This window comes from Mus pahari, chromosome 17, assembly GCF_900095145.1.
Source record: "Mus pahari chromosome 17, PAHARI_EIJ_v1.1, whole genome shotgun sequence".
NCBI lineage: Eukaryota > Metazoa > Chordata > Mammalia > Rodentia > Muridae > Mus > Mus pahari.
In genome coordinates this window covers 55,759,778-55,774,577 of record NC_034606.1, presented here as the reverse complement: position 1 = coordinate 55,774,577, position 14,800 = coordinate 55,759,778, and the positions used below count along the sequence as shown (strand labels likewise).

The window sequence follows — 14,800 nt, the reverse complement described above, 5'->3', positions numbered from 1 at the left end:
TCCTGGAACTCACTTTGTAGACCAAGCTGGCCTCGAACTCAGAAATCTGCCTGCCTCTGCCTCCCGAGTGCTGGGATTAAAGGCGTGCGCCACCACGCCTGGCTTACATAAAAAATTTTAATGGTACATGCTCACATAAATATAGAATCTAATTCCCACCCTCTGCTTCCGTTTTTCCACGTTTCACCACTCAAACACACGATTTTTCTATATTGAAAATACACGTCTCCCCATCCCAGCAAGGCAAGGGAAAGGCGCTTCTGAGAAGTGGTTCTCTTCAGTCTGTTTGCATTGACTCAGAAGCCCTAACCAAAGTGCTGGGGGTTAAGACGCTGAGCTGATGCGCATGTGCTTAGCCTAGGGACGCGGTCCCCATCCAACTCCTGCAACACTTGTCCTGTTCACTTTGTTCTAGACAACGAAGAGGACAGCAGTGAGGAAGACGGCCCTTTACACAGCCCGGGGTCGGAGGGAAGGTAAGAGACACGGGCTGCCACACTTGACTTAACTTCTGTCATGTTTTCGCTTAAGATTTGGTTGTCCCTTTTATTTTAATTGTGTGTATGGTTTATGTCTGTGGAGATGTGTGCACATGAGTGTGGGGAGCCTGCCCAGGTCAGAGAAGGGGATCAGATCCCTTTGAGCTGGAGCTTCAGGTGGCTGTGAGCCGCTCACCATGGTGCTGGGAACCGAACTCAGATCCTCTGTAAGAGCAGTAACCACTGAGCCATCTCTCCTGCCCGTTATATGGGATTGTTAAAACTTGACTCTTACTGCATTAAGCAATTGTCTTAAGGTAAGAAGTAATTTTGAATTTTACGGTTAAGGCGACGGCCCTAGGAAGAGCAGTGTGAAAGTTCAGCAAAGCCGTGCCTAACTCTAACGAATTTTAAAATTAACTATGGGAATATTTAAGGAAGAAAACTGAATGTAATTGTTAATAAATCCACCTGGGTTTTAAGTTGTTACCTTTCTGTGTTTTCCATAGATATAATTTTTTTTTCATAGTTATAAATATGAAGGACATACAATTCTGTATAGTAAGTTTAAATTTAATCTCATAGTTGATCTTTATTTATGTACAGTACGTTGTCTTCGGACCTTATGAAGCTTTGTGGTGAAGTGAAACCAAAGAACAAGGTGAGGAGAATTACAAATGTCTGGCGAACACTTTCCTGTTGTTCTCCATTTCACTCTTAAGCTGATAGACTTCAGGTTTGTCTCTGAGTAGAGTGGCCGTGGGAATGCTTTTGCTCAAACTCTCTCATATCAAATTAAATGAGATAATTCAATAATTTAAGTTATTAAGTAAATTACTAAATATAATTATTAGATTAAAATTAAAATACTTAAAAAATAAGAATTTATTTTATATCCCATATAAGTAATAATAAAAAATTTTTTTAAAAAAACCTCTCAGTGGAAACCGAAGCTTTGCCAAATTTTTACACTGTTTATTCTTGATAAAGTATAATATGGAAGCTGATCCTTTGTTCGTTTGTTTGTTTGGTTTTGGTTTTTGTTTTGTTTCGAGACAAGGTCTCTCTGTGTAGCTCTGGCTGTCCTGGAACTCACTCAGTAGACCAGGCTGGTCTTGAACTCAGAAATCCACCTGCCTCTGCCTCCCGAGTGCTGGGATTAAAGGCGTGCACGACGACAAAAAACAAACAAACAAACAAACAAAAACAAAAAAAAACCCACTGAAAATAAAAATTTAAAATTCACATTAACAAAGTATTTAACAATGGGCAACTTTAGAATTTAGTTGAACGTTACTGCAATGGATTTTCCTTTGGCATAATTCCTTCCCACTCACTTTTTCCTGATTGCTTTGTCTTGTCTGTCTGTCTGTCTGTCTTTGTGTGTGTGTGTGTGTGTGTGTGTGTGTGTGTGTGTGTTTGTCTCTCTCTGCCTTTCTCTGTGTGTGTGTGTGTTTTCTCAGTCTCTGTGTGTGTGTGTGTTAGTCTGCCTGTCTGTCTCTTTCTCTCTGTATGTATGTCTGATTCTCTCTGTCTTTGTCCTCTATCTTTCTCTGTGTGTGTATGTCTGTCTCTGTTTCTCTCTTTCTCTGTCTCTTTGTGTGTGTATCTGTTGATTTCTCTCTCTGTGTCTCTGTTTCTGTCTGTCTCTCTCTCTCTGTTTCTCTCCCTCTCCCCTCCCCTCTCCCCCTCCCACCCCCTCTCTTTCTCTCTTCTTAAATGAAGTTACCTGTTGAAGGAGCTGGTCACTCGTGGCTGTTCAGCACAGTGATGTTAGTGACCTTTGACTGTCCTTGGAGTTACCACAGGCAGATGTATTGGGTCCCTGCACCTTCACCTCCTTCCTTGTAAACATGTTATCTCTCTACGCCTGACATAACGGAGATTTAGAACTGTGCCCACTGTGCCCAGCACAGATGTGCTATCCTCATGCTGGACTTGATGTTGCTGTGGCCTTGAATGGTCTTATCTGGCCACAACTCTGCCTCACCTCTGTCACTCTGTTGTTTTTGACACACCTGGAAGGGAAAAAAATGTTTGTATCTATTTCCTATATCAAAGTAGGTAATACATGTATTATCTATCTTAATAATAATAATAATAATAATAATAATAATAATAATAATAATAGAAGCCCTCTGTTCCTCAATCACGTTCCGTGCCTAAGCTGGCTTCTGATTGCTTCTCTCTCCCTTCTTTAACTAGGCTCGAAGGAGAACTACCACTCAGATGGAGTTGCTGTATGCAGATAGCAGTGAAGTAGCCTCAGACACTAGTGCAGGGGATGCGTCCTTGCCTGGCCCTCTGGCACCTGTTGCAGAAGGGCAGGAGACTGGAATGAACACAGAGACAAGTGGCACTTCTGCTAGGGACAAAGAGCTTCTTGCCCCATCTGGCTTACCTTCTAAGATAGGCAGCATGTAAGTCTGGCCCAGCTATACTAACTCCTTTTCTTTTGGCGTTTTCTTGTGTTTATTAATATGCATGTTGCTAATTTCTTATTTCTGTTTTTTTTTTTTTTTTTAAAAGTAGATAATCAATCAGTCTCTGGTTTTCAAAGTCATTTCTGTTAGGTACTGTTGGCCCTGGTTTCTGTTTGCACATGTGTATGTGTTGTGAATGTGTTGTGCATGTGTTGTGTATGTATGTCTTGTGTGTGTGTGTGTGGTGTGTATGTGTTGTGTATGTGTGTATTGTTTATGTATGTCTTGTGTGTGCATGTTGTGTATGTGTGTATGCATGTATCTGTGTGTCTGTGTGTTCTTGTGCATAGAGGAGGGCTAGACTTGAAGTTATGTGTCATACCCGGTTGTTCTCAATGTACACATTGAGGCTTGGTCCCTCTCTGAACTCAAGAGTTTGCGCTCTAGGCCAGCAAGCTTCTTCCTGGAGTTCCCTTTCTCTGCCTGCTTTGGGCTGGGATTGTGGGAGGGTCGCCGTGCTTGCCTGGTTTTTACAGAGGTTCCAGGCATCCGAGTTCCGTTTGTCAGTTTTGTGCAGTAAACACTTACCGTAGACAGCCCTCTCTCCAGCCTAACCCCCCCACCTCCATGTGTTGGACAGTCAAAATCATTTAAGATTCAACTTTCTTTTTTGACTTGCTTTGTTTAGCCTCCAAGTTTTAGGATAACTCTGAGTAATGATTATAGGCATACTTTATTGAGAAATGCGTCAGGTTACAGTTATACAAATAAAATACATGTCAACAAAAGCTTTAGAACCTCAGATTCACCCCAGATTTTTTTATGTTCTTTTTTCTTTTCTTTTCTTTTTTTTTTTTTTTTTTGTTTTTCGAGACAGGGTTTCTCTGTGTAGCCCTGGCTGTCCTGGAACTCACTCTGTAGACCAGGCTGGCCTCGAACTCAGAAATCCACCTGCCTCTGCCTCCCGAGTGCTGGGATTAAAGGCGTGCACCACCATGCCCAGCTTTTTTTATGTTCTAGTTCTAATAACCTGGTAGGATTGTAAATTGTTGCTAAACCCTTTAAAAGGAAAAAAAAAAACACCCAACAAATTATAACCTTTGTGCATTTCAAGTTTTTGTATTTTGTGTTAATATTTTTGAGACAGGGTCTCACTAGGTAGCCGTGGATGGCATGGGATTTGCTGTGTAGACCAGGCTAGCCTCTGGATCTCAAGAGCTGAGATTTGAGGTGTAAATTAACATGACTACCATTCCAGACTCTTTACCTTGAAGCTAAGTGTATGTCTGGGATGGATGGGGTGAATAAATGCTTTTATTGTCAATAAGAATTAAAGAAGGAAGTCCCCGTTGAAAAGATATCTATAACAGCAAAGCTCTTCTAATTAAAACCGGTGCTGCATAGTGCATAGTATATGAGCATATTCTTCTCACTTTTTGTTAGGAGTGTGTGTGCACAAGTGTACATGTGTGCACCTGTGTGTGTGTTTGAGTGTGTGTGTGTGTGTTTGTCGGTAGTTACATTAAAATTAGAACTTTATTTCCCTTTTATATATCAGTTCTATTTAGATTTTCCTTTATTACATATGTGTATGAGTGTTTTGCATGTGCGTGTGTCGTGCCTGTGTATGAGTGTTTTGCATGTGCGTGTGTCGTGCCTGTGGAGGTCAGAAGAGCAGGTCTGATAACCCTGGAACTGTCGTTACAGATGGCCATGAGCCACCATCTGGGTGCTGGGAATTGAACCTGGGTCCTTTGAAAGAGCAGCCAGTGCTCTTACCCACTGAGCAATCTCTCCAGCTCCCCACCTGCAAAGATTTTTTTTAGTGATGCTTTTTGCAAACTAACTCTTATGTAGCAAATGATTTCTGATACGGATGCACATATATGAGAAACATTACCCTAAAGCAGCATGCACTATAGGGCTCTACAGATAATACAAAGTATAATAAACCTGCTGCGTGTGTCTGTTTTCCACAACCTTCCTTTTGTGAAGGCATTCCCATTATCTTCCCTTCAGCAGCCGCATCTACGATCTTTAGTTATAAGATTAATTTTAATGACAGAATTTTCCTGCATGTGCTTATGTGATTAATGTTGGATGCTGCTAACCCGTGTAACCACGACTTCAGGGCTATGATAGGATGAGGGCGCAACAGTTTTAATCAAGGTAGTGACACTGTAAGGGACAGCTAGAGACTTGCATGTGTTCAGCATTTAGTCTGCCTTAGGGCAGGCACATTAAGAACTTCAGGACTAAGTCTGTGGCTTGGAATCTCCATTCAGGTAATATATCTATTTTATAAATGTATCCTTTATGGCAGATTATAAAAAATGTCTTTTTGACTTTGTCTCTTCATACAATTTTCCTCTACGTTGGGTTGGACTCACAATTCCTTACAATTTCGTCTTTGCTTGTTTGAGTCAGTCTCTTGGAGCCTCTGCTGGCATCAAGCTATGTAGCTAAGGCTACTGGCTCCACCTCCTAAGAGCTAAGACTCCATGCCTGTATTAGCCGGTCAGACCCAGGCTCTTAGAAATTTAAGTTTGTTCGTGTGTTTGGTGCAGGAGTGCCTAGAGCTCATACAGCACCACCTTCATTTCCTTACCACGCATTAGAATGCAGAATTGCTAAAATGGGCTTTCTCAAGACACATGAGATTTAATGATAAATCCCCCCCTTTTTTTTTCATTTTTGAATATCAATTATGGAAACCCATTCCACATTTTTTTCTTATTAGTGTAACTTGCTGAGAATAGTAATATTCATCATTGCATTCACAAAACTCATAGTCTTTTATGTTTTATTTATTCAGAAACCACTCCACATTTTTGTTTTTAATTCAAGAAAGGTTTTAACACAGGATCTTATTCATTCTATCCCAGGTTGCCCTAAAAAAGAAAAAAGAGAGAAAGAGAGAAAAAAAAATCACTGTGTAGCCCAGGATCCAGAAATATAATTCCTGTTTTTATTGAATCCAGTGTCTCAAGAATGATTGAGAAATACAGCATGGGAGAAAATAAATAGTTTAAAAATAAGCTGAATAGGTGAATTGCTCTCAGATAGTTGAGTCTGCCATTTTACCTGTGATGAGAGCTTCGGCTTAAACGCTTAAGTTGTCTAACTTGTTAATTTGTTCAATTTGTTAATTTGGTTTGTGGATGCAGGATTCAGATTTTTCCTAAAAGAACCTGTTGCCCCCACTCTCTTAAGTGCTGGGGTTATGAGCTTGAGCCACCACACCTAGCTTTTACATTCTAAAGTTAATGACAAGAATATATTAGAACTAAAATATATAAAATGACTAATTGATGTCTAAATCTAGTTCAGTAAAAGTAATTGTCATTATTGGCTTTGTGTGACTACTTACATTGCTATTTCATTGTTTTCTTATTAAATTGTTTTATTTCTCATTTTCTAGTAGATTTCTTCTTGTAAAACTTTTAAGATTATTTTCCTTCAGGTCAAACAATTTCTGATAAAATTTGCATACTTGAACTATCTATTCTGTCCATTTGGCAATGTTATTGATGTTTAAATGAGAAGATACTGATGTTCACATGATTAATAAAATCACCAACTTAAAAATTTGTAATTATTGAGCTCCTAGCAATGAAAAATAAAGTCACGTATTATTTTCCTCTTTAAAGTCATGTATTATTCTCCCCTTCTCCCACCCCCTCCCAAGAAATAAATCTAAAGCTTTCATGTCAGATTGGCTGTCAAGGTTTTTAAAAGCAGACACGTTAAAGATAGTTAAAAGAAAAATAAATAAATAAATAAATAATGAATAATTAAAATTTTTCCTGTTGTAGTTCCAGACAGTCATCTCTATCAGAAAAAAGAGTGCCCGAGCCTTCCCCTGTAACAAGGAGAAAGGCACATGAGAAAGCAGATAAACCAAAGGAACATAAACAGTAAGTCCCCGGTGCTTTTTACCTACTCAGTGGCTCAAAGGTCCGCTGCAGCAGATGCTTTCCGAAGAGCAGCTGCAGATGCTGAACTGTGCGCTTACGCTGGTTTTACAGATGCGCAAGAGAGCTCTTGGCTTGGCTAAGCAGTCTTCTGGCTTTATGGTCACACGTCCACCATTCATATACTTGAGCACCTTTCTCCCTGTTCACGCCACTAACACCTTTTCCAGTTATTTTTCTGCATCCCTGACCGCTTTACTCATGCATCTCAACTAAAACTCACCTTTCAAATCATCTTCCATAAAGATTCAAAATTAATTTCTCCTGTCCTCTGAAACTGGCTTGACCATCTCCTTCCCTCAAGTGACCACAGACTCTATATTGCTAACAAAGTAAGGCACAGCGTGTGGGACATCATCTTCCTTCTCACGTTTGGACTGTTGACATCATCCTCCGCCGTTTCTCTTACGTTTCCTGAGGATTAATTAGCAGTGCGGAGTATAGACTGCTGAGCCTATTGCACGGGTGCACTAAACCACCATGATTTACAGAAGCCGAGTAAAGTCAATTACCCTGTAAAACACCCCGACCTATGTGTGCTACCAACCTCCCTCCTCATTCCTCCAAGATGCTACATGGGGAAGATGGGTTCATGGCAGAAACATCTGTGCCCATCTGCCTTGAAATACCAGTAAACTTACTGTCTTCTTTTGTTTCGTTAACATACAGACATGTTCTGTATATTTTCTGTTCCTCAGAGGACAATCTTACACCCCCACTCTCTCTTCTCCTGTGCCAAGAAATGACTTACACATTTTCTACGTTGACCATGGGTGGAGCTGTCTTGACTGGCGTACTGCCTATCCTTCTGTTCATCCTTGCTTTCTGTAGTTTGAAAGAAGTGATTTGCTTCTTTTCATTGAAGCCAGTGTCTCAGGAATCATTGGGAGACGGTAGACTAGAGAAAATAAATTATTTAAGAATCAACTGATTAGGCAAATTGCTCTTGAGCTTACCCATACAGTGAGCAACTTGCGTTCAATTCTGTCTAGATTTGTAATTAGTTGGGCTTGCCTTGTCGAGGTGGGTTTTGGATCTCAACTAGGAAGACTCTTTCTCCACTGCTGTCTTGTGGCCAGTGTGACAAAGTCTGGTGAAATTGTTTTCTAACTTGTTCAGAGAGCCTAATCTCAAAAGAAGGAAGAGAGGGAGAAGAGAAGGGATTCTATAATAAAAAGATTTTTTTTTAAAAAAGCATGCTTCTAGAACTTTCCTAACAAAGCATAACCAACTAAAGCCATCTGTTTGATGTTCTTTTTTCTCGTAGCTCAGATTCGGGCGCCTCCGAGACTAGTCTCTCACCTCCTTCCTCCCCACCAAGCCGGGCCCGTAACGAACTGAATGTGTTTAATCGCCTTACTGTGTCTCAGGGAAACCCATCAGTTGAGCAGGATAAGTATGTCATGGAAGAGAGCCCTGGCCTCTCACCCTGGCCTCCGCACCCCCCAGAGCAGTCTGTGCGGGCCTTTCGCCCTCGCTGTCTGGGAGGTGGAGTCTGCCATATTTTTGCACTTTTTAAGTGGAGAGGAGCCATGTGGCCAAACTCTAAGAGATCATTTCCCTGCTGAACCTGGCTCCCTGCGGTGCACGGCCTGGGCTTTCAGTTCTCAGCTCTCATACTCCTGTGAAGTAACTTAGAATTAAAACAAAACAAAACAAAACAAAACAGAAAAAACCCTTTGAACATTTGATGTTTCGAAACTTATTTGACTTTCTCAGCTTTCTATAAGCTCCCAAAAGTGTCTGACTCTGACTGACTATATTGAAATGTGGCGAATGTCTCACCTTTGGATAAGAGGACGTGCAGAGACCACATGCTCCTGACATTTGGTGGTTCTAGATTAAATCTACCATAAACTCCAGTAATTGCGTTATCAGAGTAAAACATTGACCTTATGGGCAGAGGATGTGGGACTGGAAGGGTGTTGTCGGGAGAGGCTAGGATGTGGAAAATATTATTTTTTACTAACTTAGAAGTAAAAACGTGTCCCCATGCTAAGCCAGGATCTTTCTTCTAAAATGTCAGTGATACTACGACTGTCATAATGTAGAGTCATGGGCCCTGGCTTGTCTGCTTGGAAGCTGAATAATCCCTTCATGAGTGTGTGCATCCTTCCTGTCAGCCATAGCTGTTGGCTTCCTGTGCTGTTCCTGTCCCGCATGTGACATCTCTGAAATTTATAGGATGCCATTTAAAAGATCTGCCTAATATGCCTCGATTGTATTAAATGGCTCTATAAATGTTATTATACTCATTGTTTGGAAATCATTTTTAATCTGCTTAATTCACAAATCAGTTACTTATATATTCCTTATTAGTTTATTATTTTTTTTAATAGACTCACTAGAAGACACATCCTTTAGATTGATCTAGAAAGGTAAATATTGTGCTGTTGAACAAAACGGCCCTTACTGTCATTAAGTTGTCCCATCAACTGAGGAGGGTAGGACATTAGTAACGTATCGCAGAAGCCCATCTTTACTGATGTGAACAGCTGATAAATTCCAGATACTTTGCATTCACAGTAGTTCTAAAATCTTCTGTCACACTCGGGATATGGTGGCGCACAAGTGTAACCCAGCACTTAAAATGGGGCAGGGGGTGGGGAAACCACTATTCATCCATGGCCAGACTGGGCTACAGTGAGTTTCAGAACAGTTTGAGGTACAGATTAAGAACCTTTCTCAGTTTTTTTTTTTTCTGTCAGTCTTGACAATCTTGATAATCTCCTCATAGCTTACTATTTTGTTACAAATAGATTTAATAGATTGCACTAATTTTACGGCTCTTATCCCTATAAGTAATAATGTTGATTCAACTGAACCCATACTTTGAAAATTCCCTTCCTTTTGTATTCCTTTCTTTGGGGCCCAGTTTTGAGACTGCCATTTTTCATCTGTGCCATGCAGACCTCACAGTTTGGTTCTTCTCAGGTTTCAGGTCACCACTACCTTCCCCATTCTCCCCAGGACACTACACCGTCTAAGTTCCTAACAGCCAACGCATGGCATTCTGTGCCAGCTGACGGTGTCTTGCCTAACCAGTTATTACGGAGGGGCCTCTTAGTGAGAGCTCTCCGCTTTGGAAAAAAGTTAAAAATATGGGATTTTTAAACATGCAAATATAGAATGAATTTATCGAACTTCCACACTTGAATCTAGCTAAAACAGTAATTACCAAGATACATTCATACATAGTTACTAGAATTTTTTTTTTTTCTTTCGAGATAGTCATCAAATTAAGCCTTGCAGTGAGGTGGTTCATATACTTGATACGTTTCCTTGCCAGCTCCTAAGTTTTAGAAGTGAAGGTGGAATTTATGGATCAGTAATAGGTGCAGAGTTTTTACCCCCTAAAATTGGTGGAAAACCAAAAGCCAATGCTGTCTTCTTCAACCAAATGATGTCATCTTCTAGACCTTTTCTTTTTTTTTTTTTTGGTCTAATTTAACCATACTTCAAACTTGCTGATTTCCGGTGCAAACAGGAAAACAAAAAGGGAGTGTTTACGATATTCTGTTATCTTCTCTGTTGATGTTCGGTCTGTCGTCAGTGTCTTTGCCTGTTTGGGTATCTGTGCTTTCTCCTCATGACTTTAACTCTTTCACTGTAGGTCTGATGAAGGTGATTCCTCTTTGTCGGAGGTACACAGGTACTCTCTTCCTCTCTCCTACATCCTTGCATTCCACCGATGTCCTAAACGCTTCCTAGAAATCCTAAGCAAAGCTCAGAAACCTCGGGGTTTTTTTTGTTGTTGTTGTTGTTGTTTTTTGTTTTGTTTTGTTTTTATTGCATGTATAACTCATTGTAAGCCTTGCAAGAACACTAATATTTTAAAACATTAATTTTAATGCATCTTGTGAGTTTAATCTTATAAAGTCATAACAAACACTTGTTGTGAAAACTTAGAAGCCTGTCTGTTGCTGCCTGTACCCCTTATTTTGTCCTGGAAAAGATAATCATGTTTCACCACTCCCGAGATCAGAAAGACTTGAACCTTAGGGCTAAGCATCTCCCCGCTTGTAGGTCGAGGAGTTACATATGTATCTTTTCTTGTTGGTTTAAGCAGTTTGAAGTAAAAGATTTATTTCATAACAGTGTACTAGATTATCAAAAGTACACTGTCATGACAAAAATTAGAGAAAAAAATCTTACATTTAATTTTTTAAAAAAACTGATAAATGAAGTTTTAAGGATAATAGCATTATCTTTTTTTCATGTTACAGATTTGGGGAGGGACTTAATTTCTTTCTCTTCCTCTTGTTCCCCCTCCCCACACTTACCCATTTGTCTCCTCTTTCTCCTTGTTTTCCTTGTTTTATGGTCATTTCTCTGCGCATCAGCAGATCCTCCAGAAGGTAGGCAGGGGAAGGGAGAAGAAATTCATCTCCAAGTATTACGACTCCACTGATTTGCATGAAACAAAATGAGCTTGCTTTTTTCCCTTCTTCTTCTCTACTCAGATCAGCTTTATCGTACACATTTACATAATTTAGTCTAAGTTAAAGAAATGGTTTTAATGGTCATTTTTTAGATTTCCAAATGTGAACAGATTAATTAAGGATACAATAAAAATACCTTATATGTCTACTTTCATTACACACGTTTCTACCTCATCTTAGTGGTATAGGATGATAAGTAGAAAATATTAACAGCCCTAATAATGCTGAGTGTTTTAGAACACTTTAATTACCTAGCGAATGCTTGGGATATTTTTATTTTTTAATATTGAGATTAATGTTCTTCAGAACTCCAAATAACCATTGGTACTAACAGCTGCCTCGGGGGGATGCAGAAAGACTAGAGTTTGGATCTCCAGCATCCACTTGATGTCTGGGCAGGCCTAGAGGTCTAGGCCTGGGCCTGGGTGACACTCAGGAAGCAGAGACAGAGGATCCCTAGAGCAAGATGGCTTGCTAGAGTAGCTGAAGCAGTGAGAGATTTGCCTCAACACATAAGGTTGGCCTAGGAAGACACCTGACCACAGCCTTCGGCCTGTCAATAGTGTGTACACTTGTGAGCCTATACATGTGGGAGCACATAGGCATGCCACACATACATGTGAAGGAACAAAGACTGTGTAAGAATAACAAAAGCCTCCCACTTCCCAGGAAGTTAGCTGTGCTCAGCAGGCTGCTTTATGCTGAATGTTATATCAGGAGTTGGTCCCATGGCATGTTACTTTACGCAGTATCAGGAGACGCCGTGTTGGTTGATTTCACGGTGCGGCTGTGCTCAGAGGATGGTTTGCCTCACTGAGTCACAGACAGCTCTCACACTGCTAGCACAGTTTTGTTAGGTACTTCTTTCCTATGTGTACAGTCATCGTAGCCTCTTCCAGAAGGACAATGCCCCTCAAATGTTCGAGCCATGTCTGTCAACTTGACGGTGCTCACACTTTTGATAGTAGCTTTTCTCCCATTTCAGGTTTCATTTGTTTAAATTCTTATATCATAAACAAGTTATTGGTATTGCTTTCAATCTGAAAATTTGCATGCAGGCATATATATATATATATATATATATATATATATATATATATATCCAGAGATAATCTCAAGGGTCACTTCTGGTGATGTAGAATTTCTTTCATTCCAAAGTTTCTTTTTTTAAAAAAAAAAAAAAAGAAAAAGAAAAAGAAAAAAAAAAGAAAAGAAAAGAAAAGAAAAAGAACTACATTTAGTATGACAAGACCTTAATAGAATATTTTTAAAATTGGCCTGTTGTTTACCCCCTGTATGTTTCTATCCATTTCTCCAGCTGTGAGACCTAATTTAGGACCTTTTTGTGTATATGTGACCCCATTCTAAATATTTAGCGCTTCAATTTCATGATCATGTTCCCCCCCCCCCGCTCCCACTCCTACATGTGCACCTTTATCATCTTGACAGTTTTATTTTATTTTTTCCTTAAGTTGGAAAGATTCTAGTATTCAGTGTTCATAAAACACAGCGTCTAGAGCTAAAGCCCGTTCCTGATGTGGCCAGAGGAGAATGTGGAAGGCCTGGCAGGCCGTCCTAATGTGTTTCACTTCTTAAACAAACCCTTGGCAATTTCAATAGAGAAACCACAAACAGCTGGATTTTACCTTGTACTCAGCAGGTACCACCCTGTCTCTAGGTGTTAGTCCTCCTCTATACTTGGATAATTCGCTCCTATCTTTGACTGGAGTGTTAGGTTTAAATTTTACCCAATGATCATATTAATGCTACACAAACTGACTTCTTGTTTGGGTAACTCCCCCCAACCCCTACAGGCAACACAGTACGATATCCTCCTATTAAATTTATCAATTTAACTAGCAAGCCATTTCTGTTATTAGAGCCAGTGAAGGATTGGTTAAATGCCAAAGATCTTCCCGATTGACTCTCTGCCCCTGATGCAGCTTCTTTAGCACGCGTCAGTTCCGCATTTACCTCACTCTTCCTGAAGGGCATTTTCTGACAGACGTAGTAGTCATAGTACTCAGGCTATATTGGAGTCAACATAAAATTTACACAACAGACACCCTTGTTCATTATCTACTCACACTACAGGGAGAGAGCGTCCCCACGAGATTGGCAGGCCCGTGTTATAGATGAACACTTTTAAAAAGTGTTTATAATGATTTGTCCAATTACTTTTCCACGTGCGGCTCAACAAGAAGTTAGTATCTGAGGTGGCTCGAGGCAGTTTTGCCCCCTTTATTAATCTTTGATTTCTAAAAGCGCTGACAATGCTTTTTCCTCTTTGACAGAATTGTCCTCCGGAGAATTATGACTAGTAATGCTAACAATTTAAAAACAGAAACATTTGGTGTTATAGCTCCCGGCAAGAAGAATTAGCAATGCGTTTGAGTGACTGTTGGTGTGTGCCGTCTTGGTGTCTGGTCATCTTCACTCCTCTCGACACTCCTTTGCATTCATAAACCCCTTTAAACATCAGGGGCAGTGTGTGGTCTCCAGTGCATGGCCAGATGGTTGTGATGAATACTGTGTGATACAGAAATAGTATCTGTGAGCCGCTCCCCAGGGGCCTGGCTGCCAGGTACATCTTGCACTTTAAAATCTTTTGAGATTATCAAAGGTTTTCTTCCCGCCCCTTTAAGTCGCTGCCGCTTGAATATCATCTTCCCTTCAAAGCCTCTCTATCCAACACTCCTATTTATTTTTCCATTTTTCATTGAGATCTGCTTTTTATGTACCTTAGGTCTTGTGTGTCACATTTTCCCCAGCGTATTCCCTTTGGGCTTAGAATTCCATTCAGCCTGATGTAAAGCCATGGCTTTGACTTACTCATTTGTACTTCCTGTTGGTCGTAACAAGGAAGAGCAGTCAGAGGGATGAAACGGTTAGAAAGAAAATCCAGGCGTGTCAGCCCCTCTCTCTCACAGCTCGTGGAGCTGGTTACTAGTGGAGACCTAGTTAGTTCACGTTCTGCACTGCTGTTGCTTCACCTGTTATCCACTTCCTTTTGACTCCAAGAATCAAGGGAACAGTCTGGATATTATTAATAATTGCTTATAAGGGCTTTTTGGTGGGAAAATGTGGGAAAAAGTAAACCTAGTTCAATAATAGAGATACTGAAGTCAGTCTTTTCTCCCTCCACCTCAGGGGCATAATCAACCCATTTCCTGCCTGCAAAGGAATCAGAACCTCTTCTCTTCAGTGCGTTCACATAGCCGAAGGGCACACAAAAGCTGTGCTCTGTGTGGATTCTACTGATGATCTTCTCTTCACTGGATCAAAAGGTGCGAGAAGGGGCTGGAAAGATGGCTCAGCAGTTAAGGCTGCCCGGTGGCCTTCTGTAGGATTTTAGTTGTTGCCAGCACCCAGGTCATGCAGCCCACAACTGCCTAGAAGTCCAGTTTCAGGGAATCTGGTACTCTCTTCTGGCTTTCACACACACACACACACACACACACACACACACACACACACACACA

General features: G+C 40.5%; 1 protein-coding gene across 20 annotated transcripts in view; it reads left to right on the top strand.

Annotated features, from left to right (window-relative positions):
• Nucleotides 1-14,800, top strand: part of Kif21a (kinesin family member 21A) — a 116,198-nt gene that overhangs the window by 91,398 nt on the left and 10,000 nt on the right. For 3 of the 20 annotated variants that reach the window (XM_029547904.1, XM_029547903.1, XM_029547900.1), the window contains 8 exons: nt 416-476; nt 1,086-1,140; nt 2,685-2,899; nt 6,718-6,819; nt 8,144-8,272; nt 10,490-10,528; nt 11,220-11,234; nt 14,469-14,605. In XM_029547904.1, coding sequence (XP_029403764.1) covers nt 416-476; nt 1,086-1,140; nt 2,685-2,899; nt 6,718-6,819; nt 8,144-8,272; nt 10,490-10,528; nt 11,220-11,234; nt 14,469-14,605 — 753 coding nt within the window. The remainder of the gene's footprint in view (nt 1-415; nt 477-1,085; nt 1,141-2,684; nt 2,900-6,717; nt 6,820-8,143; nt 8,273-10,489; nt 10,529-11,219; nt 11,235-14,468; nt 14,606-14,800) is intronic. The other 17 variants (XM_029547907.1, XM_029547920.1, XM_029547906.1 and 14 more) reach the window with 11 other exon arrangements.